We start from the raw sequence: 12156 nt of genomic DNA on the forward strand, positions 1-12156 counted from the left end.
AGCACAGTTGCTAATACGCACGCAAATCGTCCGATTCCGATTGTTACGCACTGCGCATGCATCACAGTGCGCGTGTATAAACCAGCCAATGCGATCGGGACTGCGATCGCAGTGACTACTCAGACCCATGGTAGAGTGATTGACAGGAAGTGCCGTTTGTGGGTGGTGACGGGAGGGGTGGTCGGCGAAACGTAGACGTGCCAGTGCGTTTGGACGCCGTTGCATGGGCGTGATTAAATTAGCCACTGCGATGCCCTACGCAGCTTGAGCACTCATAGCGTGCGATGAAGGTAGCAATTTCTGAGTAAGGTCAGAGCTTTTGCAAGTGTGTGTGAGGCTGCGATGTTACTCGATTGTACCGATGGTTTCGCAGTCTTGCTAAATATTACGGATGTGTGTAAGGTGGGCGTCCTTATGTAGTGCAGCGGCGGCATTGCGATCGCAATGAATTAGCATACTATCGCATTTGAACTGCGTGCGTAATCGCTATTGCATTCGCAGTTGCTGTCCGTAATTAATCAGGCCCATAATGCACTATGCTGCAGGGAAGCCTGGCGAACACACTACTAAATGTTGTCTACACTTTTATCTAACTCAGTTTATCAATACCTGGGGATATAAATCCTACAGAGGTGCTGTATATGTGTATACTGCGTTTCATACTGTACTTTTCCTCATGTCTTTTTTTGTTACACTCCCTATCAAAGCTGTCACTCAGAGAATTGTTTCCGCAATGTTAGAAGATAAATCTATATCACATCCAGCACTCAGGCAGACTGGAGACATTTGCTGTTACTGGATAGCGTGGTCACTATTCTATCAACTCCATAGAAAATATTAACTGTTTAGTTCTGTATTGTTAAACCAGTTAATTCTCAGGTTGTACAGAAGCAATACACTAATTGTCTGCTAACATATGTAATGATGCACTACTATTTATTATTTAAAGCGTATAGGTCAACCATATTGTAGGCTGAACAATATTCTGTAAAAGTGTCTCATGACTCCATCATTTACCTAGGGTCTGATTCAGAGATGGACGGAATTGCAGAGTCGCACACAAGCAGCTGTGCAATCCTGTCTATCTAGCATTCAAATGCAGCAGGAGGTGTCTGTAGAAAACAGACACCTCCTGCTGCATCTGCGATCCCAGCACTGTGACTGAGGGCCTGATTCAGAGCCGGACGCTATTTGCGGACGGTCGTTCTGAAAAAGGGGCCAGATATTTAAATTGAGCGCTCGCTCTTTGCGGTGTGTTGACGCCTCTATGTCTGAGTGAGCGTTCGAAAAATGCGCTCGCTATTTTGTAAAGATGCCCCTTTGCCGTTCGCATCACACGTCATCTCCGGTATTTATTAGATTAATCGGGAACATCAAAAGGCATCTGAACTGCTCGCAGTGGTTGTGGCAGGATTCTCTTACCGCAATCACTGCGAGCAGTTCAGGCTAAAAGACAACCAAGTGACGTGGTCGATAACACTCCTTTACTAATTATGCACATCCATTAAACGCCCTTTTGACCGTTAGGCACGCCTGCGTTCGGATCTCCACTCCCCCGTTTTCAAGCACCTTCCCCTGTTATCACCCACAAACGGTACATTCTGTCAATCAAATTAGCAGCTCCTCGCTGTTTTACGAGCGCACGATTTCCGACCGCAATGACTGGTTTGCGCATGCGCATTACGACCCATACGCATGCGCAGTTGTGCAAACATCGCTCAGAGCGAACGAGCGGCTGCTTACGAGCGGCTCTGAATCAGGTCCTGAGATCCTTGCTGCATCTGTGATCTCTTGCTGTATCTGCGATCATCATTGCAATTATTGGTCGCGATGGTTGCCCCTTCGGCCAGGTTACAGTAGCTGAAGCTTACCGCAGCCTGATCGGGTCCTGGCAGCTTGCAAGGCTAGGAAGCCTGCATCCACCGATACTCCCCCGTTTCCGGGAACGCCACCGCTCCGCCTCCCAAACGCCTAGCATGAGGAGGGTCTGCGGGTGAGATCGCAAGACCCGTTTTGCACGTGCGCATAACGGGTCCTGCGCATGCACAGACCACTCACCATCGGAAATACATCTCTGAATCAGGCCCCTAGTTCCTATAGAATTAACACTGCATTCTCATGAGAAAGTGTATCACCCCACAAAATGGCTGCTTCCATTGTGTTCAGACCATAGCTGTGCTTTAAAAGACTAAGGGCAAAATTTTCTAAGCGGCGGTTTTGGGGTCTTTTAGAAACAGCCAGGGGAGGCTTGCTGTGACTTGTAGGCTGCCTGTAAAGAACATTATTATTAACTATGTAATTGTCATTAACCCTGCACCCACCACCACCAGAGGTGCAGGGAAGAGCCCTGGGGCTGGTTGTCCGGGCGAACCCTGGGCTGACCAGTTTGGGGGCTGGTTAACGTTATGGCAGGGGGACCCCACACTGTGCGTCTCCCTGCTATGTTGTTATCCCCCCGGCTAGTTCAGCCTGGTACTGTATATTGGAAAATAGGGGGGACTCTACGACCATTTTCCCCCTATTTTCCCAATACAAGACCAGGCTCAGAGGTCCAGGGTTGGTTATGGATTTGGGAAGTTCCCCACACACTTGTTTTCTTAATTTTTAACTATTTCTATACTTTCAAACAGAACAAAAAGCCTTATTCATCAGTGGGAGGAATTGCAAAGCTGCCAACAAGAGGCTTTGCAATTTCTTCCAGCTGAAATTCAAATAACGCAGGAGACACCTGAAGAGACGCCTTCTGTCAGCATCTGCGATCCTGAGGTCGCAGCCTGGGATCGCCATCAAGACCATCAGTCCAATTGTTGTGCTGCTCCGGCCAGCTGAGTAAGCTTCAGCTTACGCAGGCTGGCCGGCTTGCGAGGCCAAGAATTTTGCGTCTATTGACGTAGACCCTGGCCTCGTCTTTCCCAGAAATTGGGGGTGACTGAAAGGCTCAGGAAAAAAAAACACTCCCTCAGTAATCTGGAGTCGAGCAGCTATGCAACGTGCTCAGTATGTTACGGAGTACCCCGCACAGTGCTATGTCCCTCTACCACCTGCTCCGCTTCAGTGCTGCTAGTTAGTGCTATACAGAGCTGACATTCAGTATGGGTGTAAGCTATATAGTAATTTGGCTCAACAACATACAAATGACCTAACTCACAGGAGCATCTCTCCGGTGCACATAGTTGTGGAAATAGGGAAACAAAATCCCCTCTGGCTTTAAACAAGCTCAGCAAAAGTATCAGAGACGACAGGTCCTCTTTAGTTGATGCACTGCAGCTAGATAATCCTAAAAGATTTTGCGCCATGGGTGGCAATTAAATTACCCAATTTAGTGGTCCGTTATATACAAAAGAATAGTAAAATTTTAAAATACAATCACTATGAATAGGAAGTTGTATACATAAAAATGCACTTTTTCGCATTTTCGGTTGTGAACAGATTGGATGTCTTACATCCGGTTGTGCAAGGAAAAGGTTGTATTACAGGCTTCATACCTACGGACATGGCACTCATATTCTCCGCATGGCACGGCACTGTCTCTCTGGCCAAGTCATTAGTAACTGCAGGCTCAGAAACTGGAGGGTTAAAAGCCTTTCCAGCCTCCTCGGGTTGTACTGGTGCGTCCACACCTACTTCAAGAACCCGGATAGTCTCATGACCAGACATCACAATTACCTGCAAGGTCAGAAGATGTAGAGCTATACAATTCATATGGTAACAACATTAGTGGAATAAAGTTCTAGGTGTTTGCTTAGTAAAGTCTAATAACTGAAAAATTATATTTGTGCTTCATAATGTACACAGTACTACTGTAAGATTACATGTGTATGTTGATTTACATTAGGGATAAGAGGGTTGCATTATTTCCAATGCACCACAGAGAAGAGAACGTCTAGCTACACCTTTAAGGCGTGTATCCACTACCCGACAGTGAAAAGACTGAACGATAACGATATCGTTATCGTTCAGTCGTTCACTACAGTGCAGGGTGCCCACACTGAACGATATGTTGTTCAGTGCAGGCACAATCAATCATCTGCAAACATGCTGAACCTGACGATATCGTCAGGTTGACCACCATGTTTGAACGATGATAGATGTCTAAAAGATCACATTTTCAAACGATTTTCAAACGATGTTCGAACGATTATCGAACGATTATTGAACGATTCTATAATTATCGTTCAATCGTTGAACTTTATCGTCTAGTGGATACCCCCCTTTAGTCTTAACTTCTATATCATCAATAGTAATAGTAAATAGTAGGCTTAGACATGCTGCATCTGTTATTAGACTACTACTCCTACCATTGTTTCTTATCAACTAACTTGTAGATTATGCGGTGAAGAGTAAAAGTTCAAGAAATTGATGGGTTCCTACTAGCAAATATAAAGATAACACATGTTTAGTACAGCTATTTATTATGTTCTTAATGTTGGCCCCACATTATACAAGACCCTAGTAACAGACTGCACAGTTATCAGAAGGCTCAACATCTCCTGATACTAGTAATTATTTTGCTGAATGACACAAAAATAAATACCTGTTCATTGACTGTGAGAGGTGAATCATGTTGTTGGAGGGTACCGGCTTCCATAGTGCTTAATGGAATAGACGTCCCTCACGCCTCCTGCATGCTGGGAAACAAAACCACCTCACATATAATCTATGCATGTATCAAGTACCAATCACTAAATCATGCTGATTAGTCTATTTGCAATACCTTTCAGTGTCTGCAAGATGGTAAACAATTTCCTGCACAGGCAAGTAGAGAAGACTCCTACTAGGGGCATGCTTATGAAAAATGTATAAATTGTAATGATGATAATCTTAAAATATAACTTTTATATGCCCTTACAAATATATAGAATACATTTTACTTATGTAAAAATATATTATTGACGTCAGTACTTTGTAGGTCCACCACGTGCAGTGATTACTACAGAAACCATTCTTTGCAAACTGTCCATAAGTTCCTGGAAAACAGCAGGAGGTATGTTTTGCCATTCCGCCTTAAGTACAGTGACCAACTGTGACACTGAAAAAGGTTGAGTCAGCCTAGAACGCACCAGTTGCTCCAATTCGTCCCAGAGGTTCTCTGAGCTGGCCAGTCCATCCGGGTTACCAAAGTTTCTGTATACCAGTCCAGCATTACCCTGGCAACATGACAGGTGGCATTGTCGTCCTGATAAAAACATTTGTTGTTTCCATACAACATCCCCTCGCTACGAAACCGCCACATTAGAGGCCATTTGTAACTTGTGTACAATGGTATGCATTTTGCTTGCACGGGGGTGTCCAATCACTTTTGTCTACATAGTGTAGTTAGTATAGTCAGAGCCGGCGCAACCCGCTCAGCAGATCCTGCACTGCAGGGAGGTGCTAGGCTGGAGAGGCGCTCTTCCTGCAGCTGCTGCTGAGTCACTTGCTGTTGCTGCCAGCTGCCGCTGCACTTGTCACACTGTATGACAGGCAGCAGCAGACTGCTACAGAGAAGAGCGGCCAAGCCTGAGCAGCTCCTCACAAAGTCCCACCCCTTAATGATCGCAGGCTGGGAAGGGTGCCAGGTGACTGTACTGGTTACTCCCTGAGTCCTCTCTGAACGGCTGCCTGCTCAGTACGGATCCCTGCCTGAGACCCCGAGTTTCCACACCCTCCTTCCCTCTACCTGTCACTACCGGTCCCTGACTGTATTCTGTTCTATTGAACCTCCTGTGTCTGTCCCTGACTTGCTCTGTCCCCTCATGGCGAGTCTCCGCCCCCTCCTGTCTGTCACTGTTCTCACTCTATTCTAGTGAATATACTCACGTCTGTCCCTAGCCAGGACCCCACCCCTCACAGAGTCCCCGCCCCCTCATCTACCCTGTCTGACTATTCTATTTCCTCCTGGCTAAGAAACCGCCCCTCGCCCAAGACCCCGCCCAACCATAAACCCTGTTTGACTTTTCTAATCAACTCCCTCCTCTTCCTTGCCAAAGGCCCCGCACCCTGGTCCAGAGTCTCCATCCCTTTCCCAGTCTATCTTGTCTCTGAATTACTTTGCTGTACCCTGGCCTGGAGCTCCGCAGGTACCTGAGACACTTCCTCCTTCTGGAAGGTAATTGCTAATGGAGGGGTGAAAATGTTTAAAAAATTCTCTAGGAGGATGGTATATTTATGCAATGGGGAGAGTTGAATTTGTTTTTTACTTGGGGGGGTTTATACTGTCTGTGCTGGGGATGGTGTATTAATGTGTGTGTGCGTGGGTATTTTTATTCTCTGTGTGTTTTTCTGTGTGTGAGGGGTGTATTCATATTATCTGTTGTATGTGGGCCAATGATGGTCTCTGCGTTATCTGGTGGTCACTGCGGCGCTCATCTGATGGTCACTGAAACACTCTGCAGTAACTTGTTATGAACAAGCCCAAGGGTGAACCGCGTCTTATTCATAACAATTTACGGGCACTTTTTTTCCAAAAATGCCTCTAATGACAAATCATTTCTGATGTGACACTTGTATATCTGTGTGCAACTTAGATGCATTTTCAGCAAAAAAAGACGCCCGATGCTAGCAGAGTTGCATGGGACCTGGCAGCTCACTCAAGGCAGACATATCGCACTGCATAGTGTACGAGGCTAGATAAGCAATACACATCTGTATATCACCTTTAGGCTTTTATTACCCCCTTACCTGGAAGTGATCTCAAAGGTATGCTTTCTAGTGATTGCCAAGAGCATAAACTACTGGAGAAACCTGTAGAAATAAACTGCCATCTAATTTTGCTAGTTGGAGGTAGGGAGATATCAACGATATTACTAGGGGCACAACTGTTGCCCTTAAAAAAAAAAATCAATAGATAAATATAAAATGAATAAATATTGAAAACTCTAGAATTTAAAGAACAATTGGTGTATTTATGCTAACTGCTATGCACGAGAAGGCAATCTATTTTTATTTCTTTTTTTATTCTGCAGTATGTGCAAAAAAATGTTACCAATTAAATTTCATAGATTCAAATTTGAAAAGGATTATACTTGTTCATTCAATGACTCACACACTGCTAATGATTTGCTGAAAATATTTAATTGAAGGAGAAATTAATCATATTTTCTGCAAATGAAAGGAAACAACTTTATAGAAGTTATAACAGCAAATAAAATTACACTAACACCCACTTCCAAGTAGCACAACTACAAGACTCCAATATCTGGGGCCCCCGCTGTTTGTGAGATAGTACCCCGACAGCATCCGATGATAGGACAATTCTCCTATTGGAAGACGTAAGAGGTTTTATTTCCAACTCTCCACGTTCCGGAAGAAAGCACCAACTGGTTGGCTGCCCAATAATCCACTAAGTCAGTGGTTCCCATACTGTGCGCCGCAGCTCCCTGGGGTGCTGTCACTTGGGTGCGAGGCAGCCTAAAGAGGTGGGCCAGTGTATTTTTTTAAATGTAAAATGTTTTTTGGCAAGGGTGGGAATGGGGTTGGCGGCGCAGAGTAGAGAGGAGCGACAGAGGTGGAGGTTTGCGATGAGCGGGTGGGGGGGAGCTGTCACTGTAAAGCAACAGGGAGACAGGGAGTGAATACTGAGGCTGCCTGTTGCTGAATGGGGTTCTATATTGCAGTGCATTGTGGGAGATTAGACAGGAAGTGTCTGAACTGATCTGAGGAGAGAAGCTGCAACACGGTGCTGGCGATCACAACTATAGGTAAGTAAGAGGGGAGACATGGAGAGGGGCAAAGGTAAAACATGGAGGGGGCAATGGGAGAGACCAGAAGGTGGCAAAAGGGTGAGACAGGGAGGTGGCAAAGGGAGAGACATGGAGGTGGCAAAGAGAGAGATTTGGAAGGGGAAAATGGAGAGGTATGGAGGGGGTGAAGGGAGAGAGACAGAGGGGCAATGAGAGAGTGAGGGAGGGTCAATAGGAGAGAGACGGAGGGGTCAATGGGTAAAAATAGCAGTTTTTTTCTTTTATTTTCAATTTCTTCTTTAAATACTTATTACGTTATTTTGACCCAACTACTTAAAAAACTTAACTGCTCAGTAATTCTTTTGGTTTAGGGGTGCCTTAAAAATGATGGAGACCCTAAGGGTGCCTCGAACTGAAAAAGTTTGGGAACCACAGCACTAAGGACCTCATTCAGAGCCGGTCGCACAGAGTGTGCGGTCGGTCTGAATGATGGGAGGACGTCTTGAATTTTCAAGACGTCCTCCTTTGTGGTGGTAAGGCTGTGGGTTAACACCCACAGCCTTACAACCACCTAAGGTGATGGTCGCGATGGTCTGACCATTGCGACCATCGGGGCTTACGACGAAACCCTAGGGTAGGGTCTCCCTTGTCGTAAGCCCCGGAGAGCTTTCGGCTCTGTCTGAGCCGGAAGCTCTCCACTGACATCACTAGGGGAGGCCCCCAAACGGTAGGCGTTCCCATGGGAACACCCCCGTTTGGGCTGCCACCCACCCGGCCCGCCTTCCAAACGGGGCGAGCTGTCAATCAACATCGACAGCTCGTCCCCTTTGGATCGAGACCCTCTACGACTGGCGCTGTCGGTCGTAGCGGGTCTCACGCATGCGCACGACGGCGCCGGCGCCGTCGTGCACATGCTCTGTGGGGGGCCATCGACCCGGTCCGAGCGCATCGGCGCTAACGACCGGGTCTGAATGACCCCCTAAGTACTCCCAATACAAGGCAGCGCTTAGATGTCGGAAAGCTAGAATTTTAAACTTCTCCTATTTCCTCCTGTAAGGGTCAAAACTAATAACTAGTATCACTCAGAAATACTCTGCATGAAAATGTTACAATTGAGATAGGCATTTATAACATGCGCACATAGCGACATAGGTTACTAAGGTAATATAGCAAAATTTTACAACTAAAACAGGATCCAGAAAGGATTGAAATATCTGACTAACATCTATCACGTCAAATAAAATAACTCACAATCAGATTTTTTTATTTATTTTCTGGAAACATTTCAATTGTACTACTGCAAATATTCTTATCTGTTAATCGTAAAACCTGCTTCTATACAAATAATCAAGTGAACCCAGACTCACCTAGTAACTGTTGTTGGTAAATATAGCTTGACTTTGTGATACACAAGCTCCGTAACTTCCATTTCATCTCATGGAAAAAGTATTCCACTGCAACAACAAACAAATATTACACTATATAGTACAATTAAATAACACATTTCCACAATATATTGTAATGCAAAACTATGGCATTAAATATATTTACCCAATTATACTATAGAGGAAAATAAAATCAGTTCCACAAAAACACACATAGTAGTTCAAGATTTCCCAGATTTTCATTGGTTATTTCTTTTATAGTGTAAATAGGCAAATACATTCTTTCAAGCAGTTTTTTACATGTATTTTCTTAGGTTCTTGGTAAGATAAATGTATATTTGTATGAATATTTAAAGTGGGTTTGTTCAGAGTCGGACAAACCCTTTTAAGTACAAAATTGAAGACCCGGAAATTGTACAAACTTATTTACAAAAGGCTACTTGTGACCATTGTCATTCATGTTAGAGAAAATTCATCATATTTTAAAGATTTGAAATTCATATCCTTCAACTAATATTATTTGCAACTAGCGTTTTCCAGCAGCTTTGCTCGGGTGGATGTCTGTTGTCAGGTGAACTAATTTTACAAAAGACAGTATTGGCATCTAATATTGTGATGTATATTTTATATTGTAGACATTGGGCCTGATTCAGACCCACTCGCGAGCGGCTGTCCGCTCGCAAGTGGGTCGATGGTCTGCACTGAGCATGCGCACGACGGAGGGAGCTCCGTCGTGCGCATGCGCCAGACACGACGAGCGAAGGACTTTCCTTCGCTCGTTGTGTCCGATCAAAGGGGGCGTGCTGTCAATGTTGATTGACAGCACGCCCCCTTTGGTGGGCGTGCCGGGGGCGTGCCTCCCTGACGGGGGCGTTCCCACGGGAACGCCTCCCGTCAGAAGCCGGCCCACTGACATCACTAGTGATGTCAGTGGGAGTGATTTTGGCTCTGATAGAGCCAAAATCACTCCGGAGCTTGCGGCTGAAAACCTCAACCGCAGGCTCCGGCTTGCAATTTCGATGGTCGCGATGGTCACGACCATCGCGGCCATCAAAATGCACGCTCGTATAGCCTGTGGGTGGTGACCCACAGCTATACGAGCGTCCAGGAGGACGCTCCATGAAAATGGAGCCCGGCCCTCATTCAGAGCGTGCGCTCTGCTCAGAGCGTACGGCTCTGAATGAGGGCCATTGTTCACAAAATATCTTTGCAAAACAATAAGAATCCACATTTTTATATTTTTTATGTAAACCACAAAATCCAATTCAAGGGGCAATCAATCTCACAGTCCAGTCTAAGTTCATTATAGTCAAACAAATCTTATATTGTAGATCCCAAATCTGTTGCTACTTAACCTACAGTAACTTTGAAAGGTAGCAAGTAACAGGAGCAGCAACTCTAAGATATGTAGCATTAGTCTTGGTGCGCCATCTACTGGATTGACATGTATTCTGCAACTTCATGAGTCAAGATAAGCTGCCTGATTAGTGCTTAATATATAGTTGGATTTTTGTGCAAAATAGATCTTGAGATATATAGATCTATGTATTTCTATATCCATACATATATATAGAACTACAGAAAAAAAAGATTCCCTCCAGCTCACTGCAGCAATATCAACAAAAAATACTTAAATCCTACATGATAATAGAGATTCAGAGGTATTAGTTACATACATTTGCAAATATATGAATAAGCGCCAGGCCATCGTCAAGGCTCCTCTATACTGGCATACCCTAACATTAAGGGGTTCAAGTCCGAGAAGCAAGGTACCCCAAAAAATTCCAGCCAAGGACCATCCCCAGGGCATCACACAAAAAGGGGAAAAAAGGTGATAGTGAAGTGTAAAGAATAGATGTGTAAAGATAAATCAATAAGTGTTAATGAAATGAGAAAGAAGTAAAATGAATAATAAACAATTAGAAAGGTGATCAAAAATATCTACGTGTAAACCCCGCCCTTTACAAGCACCTGTGCAAAGTCATTAAGCTGATATGAGCGACCACTATACTTTTTGTTTCTATATATATAGAACTATTTGCATTCGGGGTGTGTAATATCTGTATATATTGTACATTTATATACATATACTCATTTTGGACTTGAGGAGCCTGTGCAAATCCCAATAAAAAATTGTTGTCTCCATAGTTCATAAACAGTCCCTAAAACTAGATTTGTATATAAATCTAGTAATTTTTGGCTTGAGGAGCCTGCACACTGCATGCGCCGTGTGTCAAGCATCTGGTTTTTCCTTTATTGCTCCTCTCCTTGAGGTCAAATTGATATAATACATACCTCAGTTTCTTTGTAGGTGACTAAGCTAAACAATATTAAAAACACAATCCAAATCCATCCCGTAGTTTCTGCATGATGCCGGAACGAACAGACAATCAAAAATACAGAAAAATATATTTTTGGTCTCCATAGTTCATACACAGTTCCAAGGAGTACATTTCTACAAAAAAATGTATATGTACAGACACAACCATTCCAACTTTATTATAAATATAGATGATAAACGTATTATAAAAAAAAAAAAGAATCACATTTAACATTACTTAAAAGAGCATGGATAAAATGTATACTGCCAGGAAAATATCAACAGTACTGAAGTTCAAAGTTGTCCAGAGCCCATGCATGCAAAACTAAGTAACTGAAAGGCTTTAAAAGCAGTTCACTGAAATGGAAGGAAAATACAAAAATGGTAAACAAATAGGGAACATTAAAATATTTGAGACAATTCTAAGCTAGCATGGATATCAATAGCTGATTGGGGAACACTTAGCACCTTCCTATAGCCATTTTCCTCCTATATTAAAATACCATTAGTTATAAACAATATAATCACTAATAGAAAAGATCAGGGTTAGAAGCAGTCTTGCTCACATCAGTTTTACAATATAAGAGTAGGAATATTTCACACATAAGCTTGTGGCTTCCCAAAGAACCCTACAGGTAAAACTAATTCCTCAATATGCAAGTTAAACGGACACTATAAAATTGAATGTGGTTGTGTAATCACTGTTTATTTCTATCCATTACGGAAAGCAGCTTTTAGTGAGAACAGATTTTGCTGATACAAACAACAGATCATATAAGCTATAGGCATA

At 43.7% G+C, this 12156-nt stretch overlaps 1 protein-coding gene across 3 annotated transcripts in view; it reads right to left on the reverse strand.

Annotated features, from left to right (window-relative positions):
* The window catches only part of POU6F1 (POU class 6 homeobox 1), a 115688-nt gene that overhangs the window by 69824 nt on the left and 33708 nt on the right, over positions 1–12156 (reverse strand). For 2 of the 3 annotated variants that reach the window (XM_088466274.1, XM_088466257.1), the window contains exons 2-4: positions 9029–9115; positions 4535–4628; positions 3486–3666 (exon numbers count right to left, since the gene is read on the reverse strand). In XM_088466274.1, the coding sequence (XP_088322400.1) occupies positions 3486–3666; positions 4535–4588 (235 nt within the window). In that variant the 5' untranslated portion in view covers positions 4589–4628; positions 9029–9115. The remainder of the gene's footprint in view (positions 1–3485; positions 3667–4534; positions 4629–9028; positions 9116–12156) is intronic. The other variant, XM_088466265.1, reaches the window with a different exon arrangement.

This window comes from Taudactylus pleione, unplaced genomic scaffold, assembly GCF_031769625.1.
Source record: "Taudactylus pleione unplaced genomic scaffold, aTauple2 ptg000065l, whole genome shotgun sequence".
Lineage (NCBI taxonomy): Eukaryota > Metazoa > Chordata > Amphibia > Anura > Myobatrachidae > Taudactylus > Taudactylus pleione.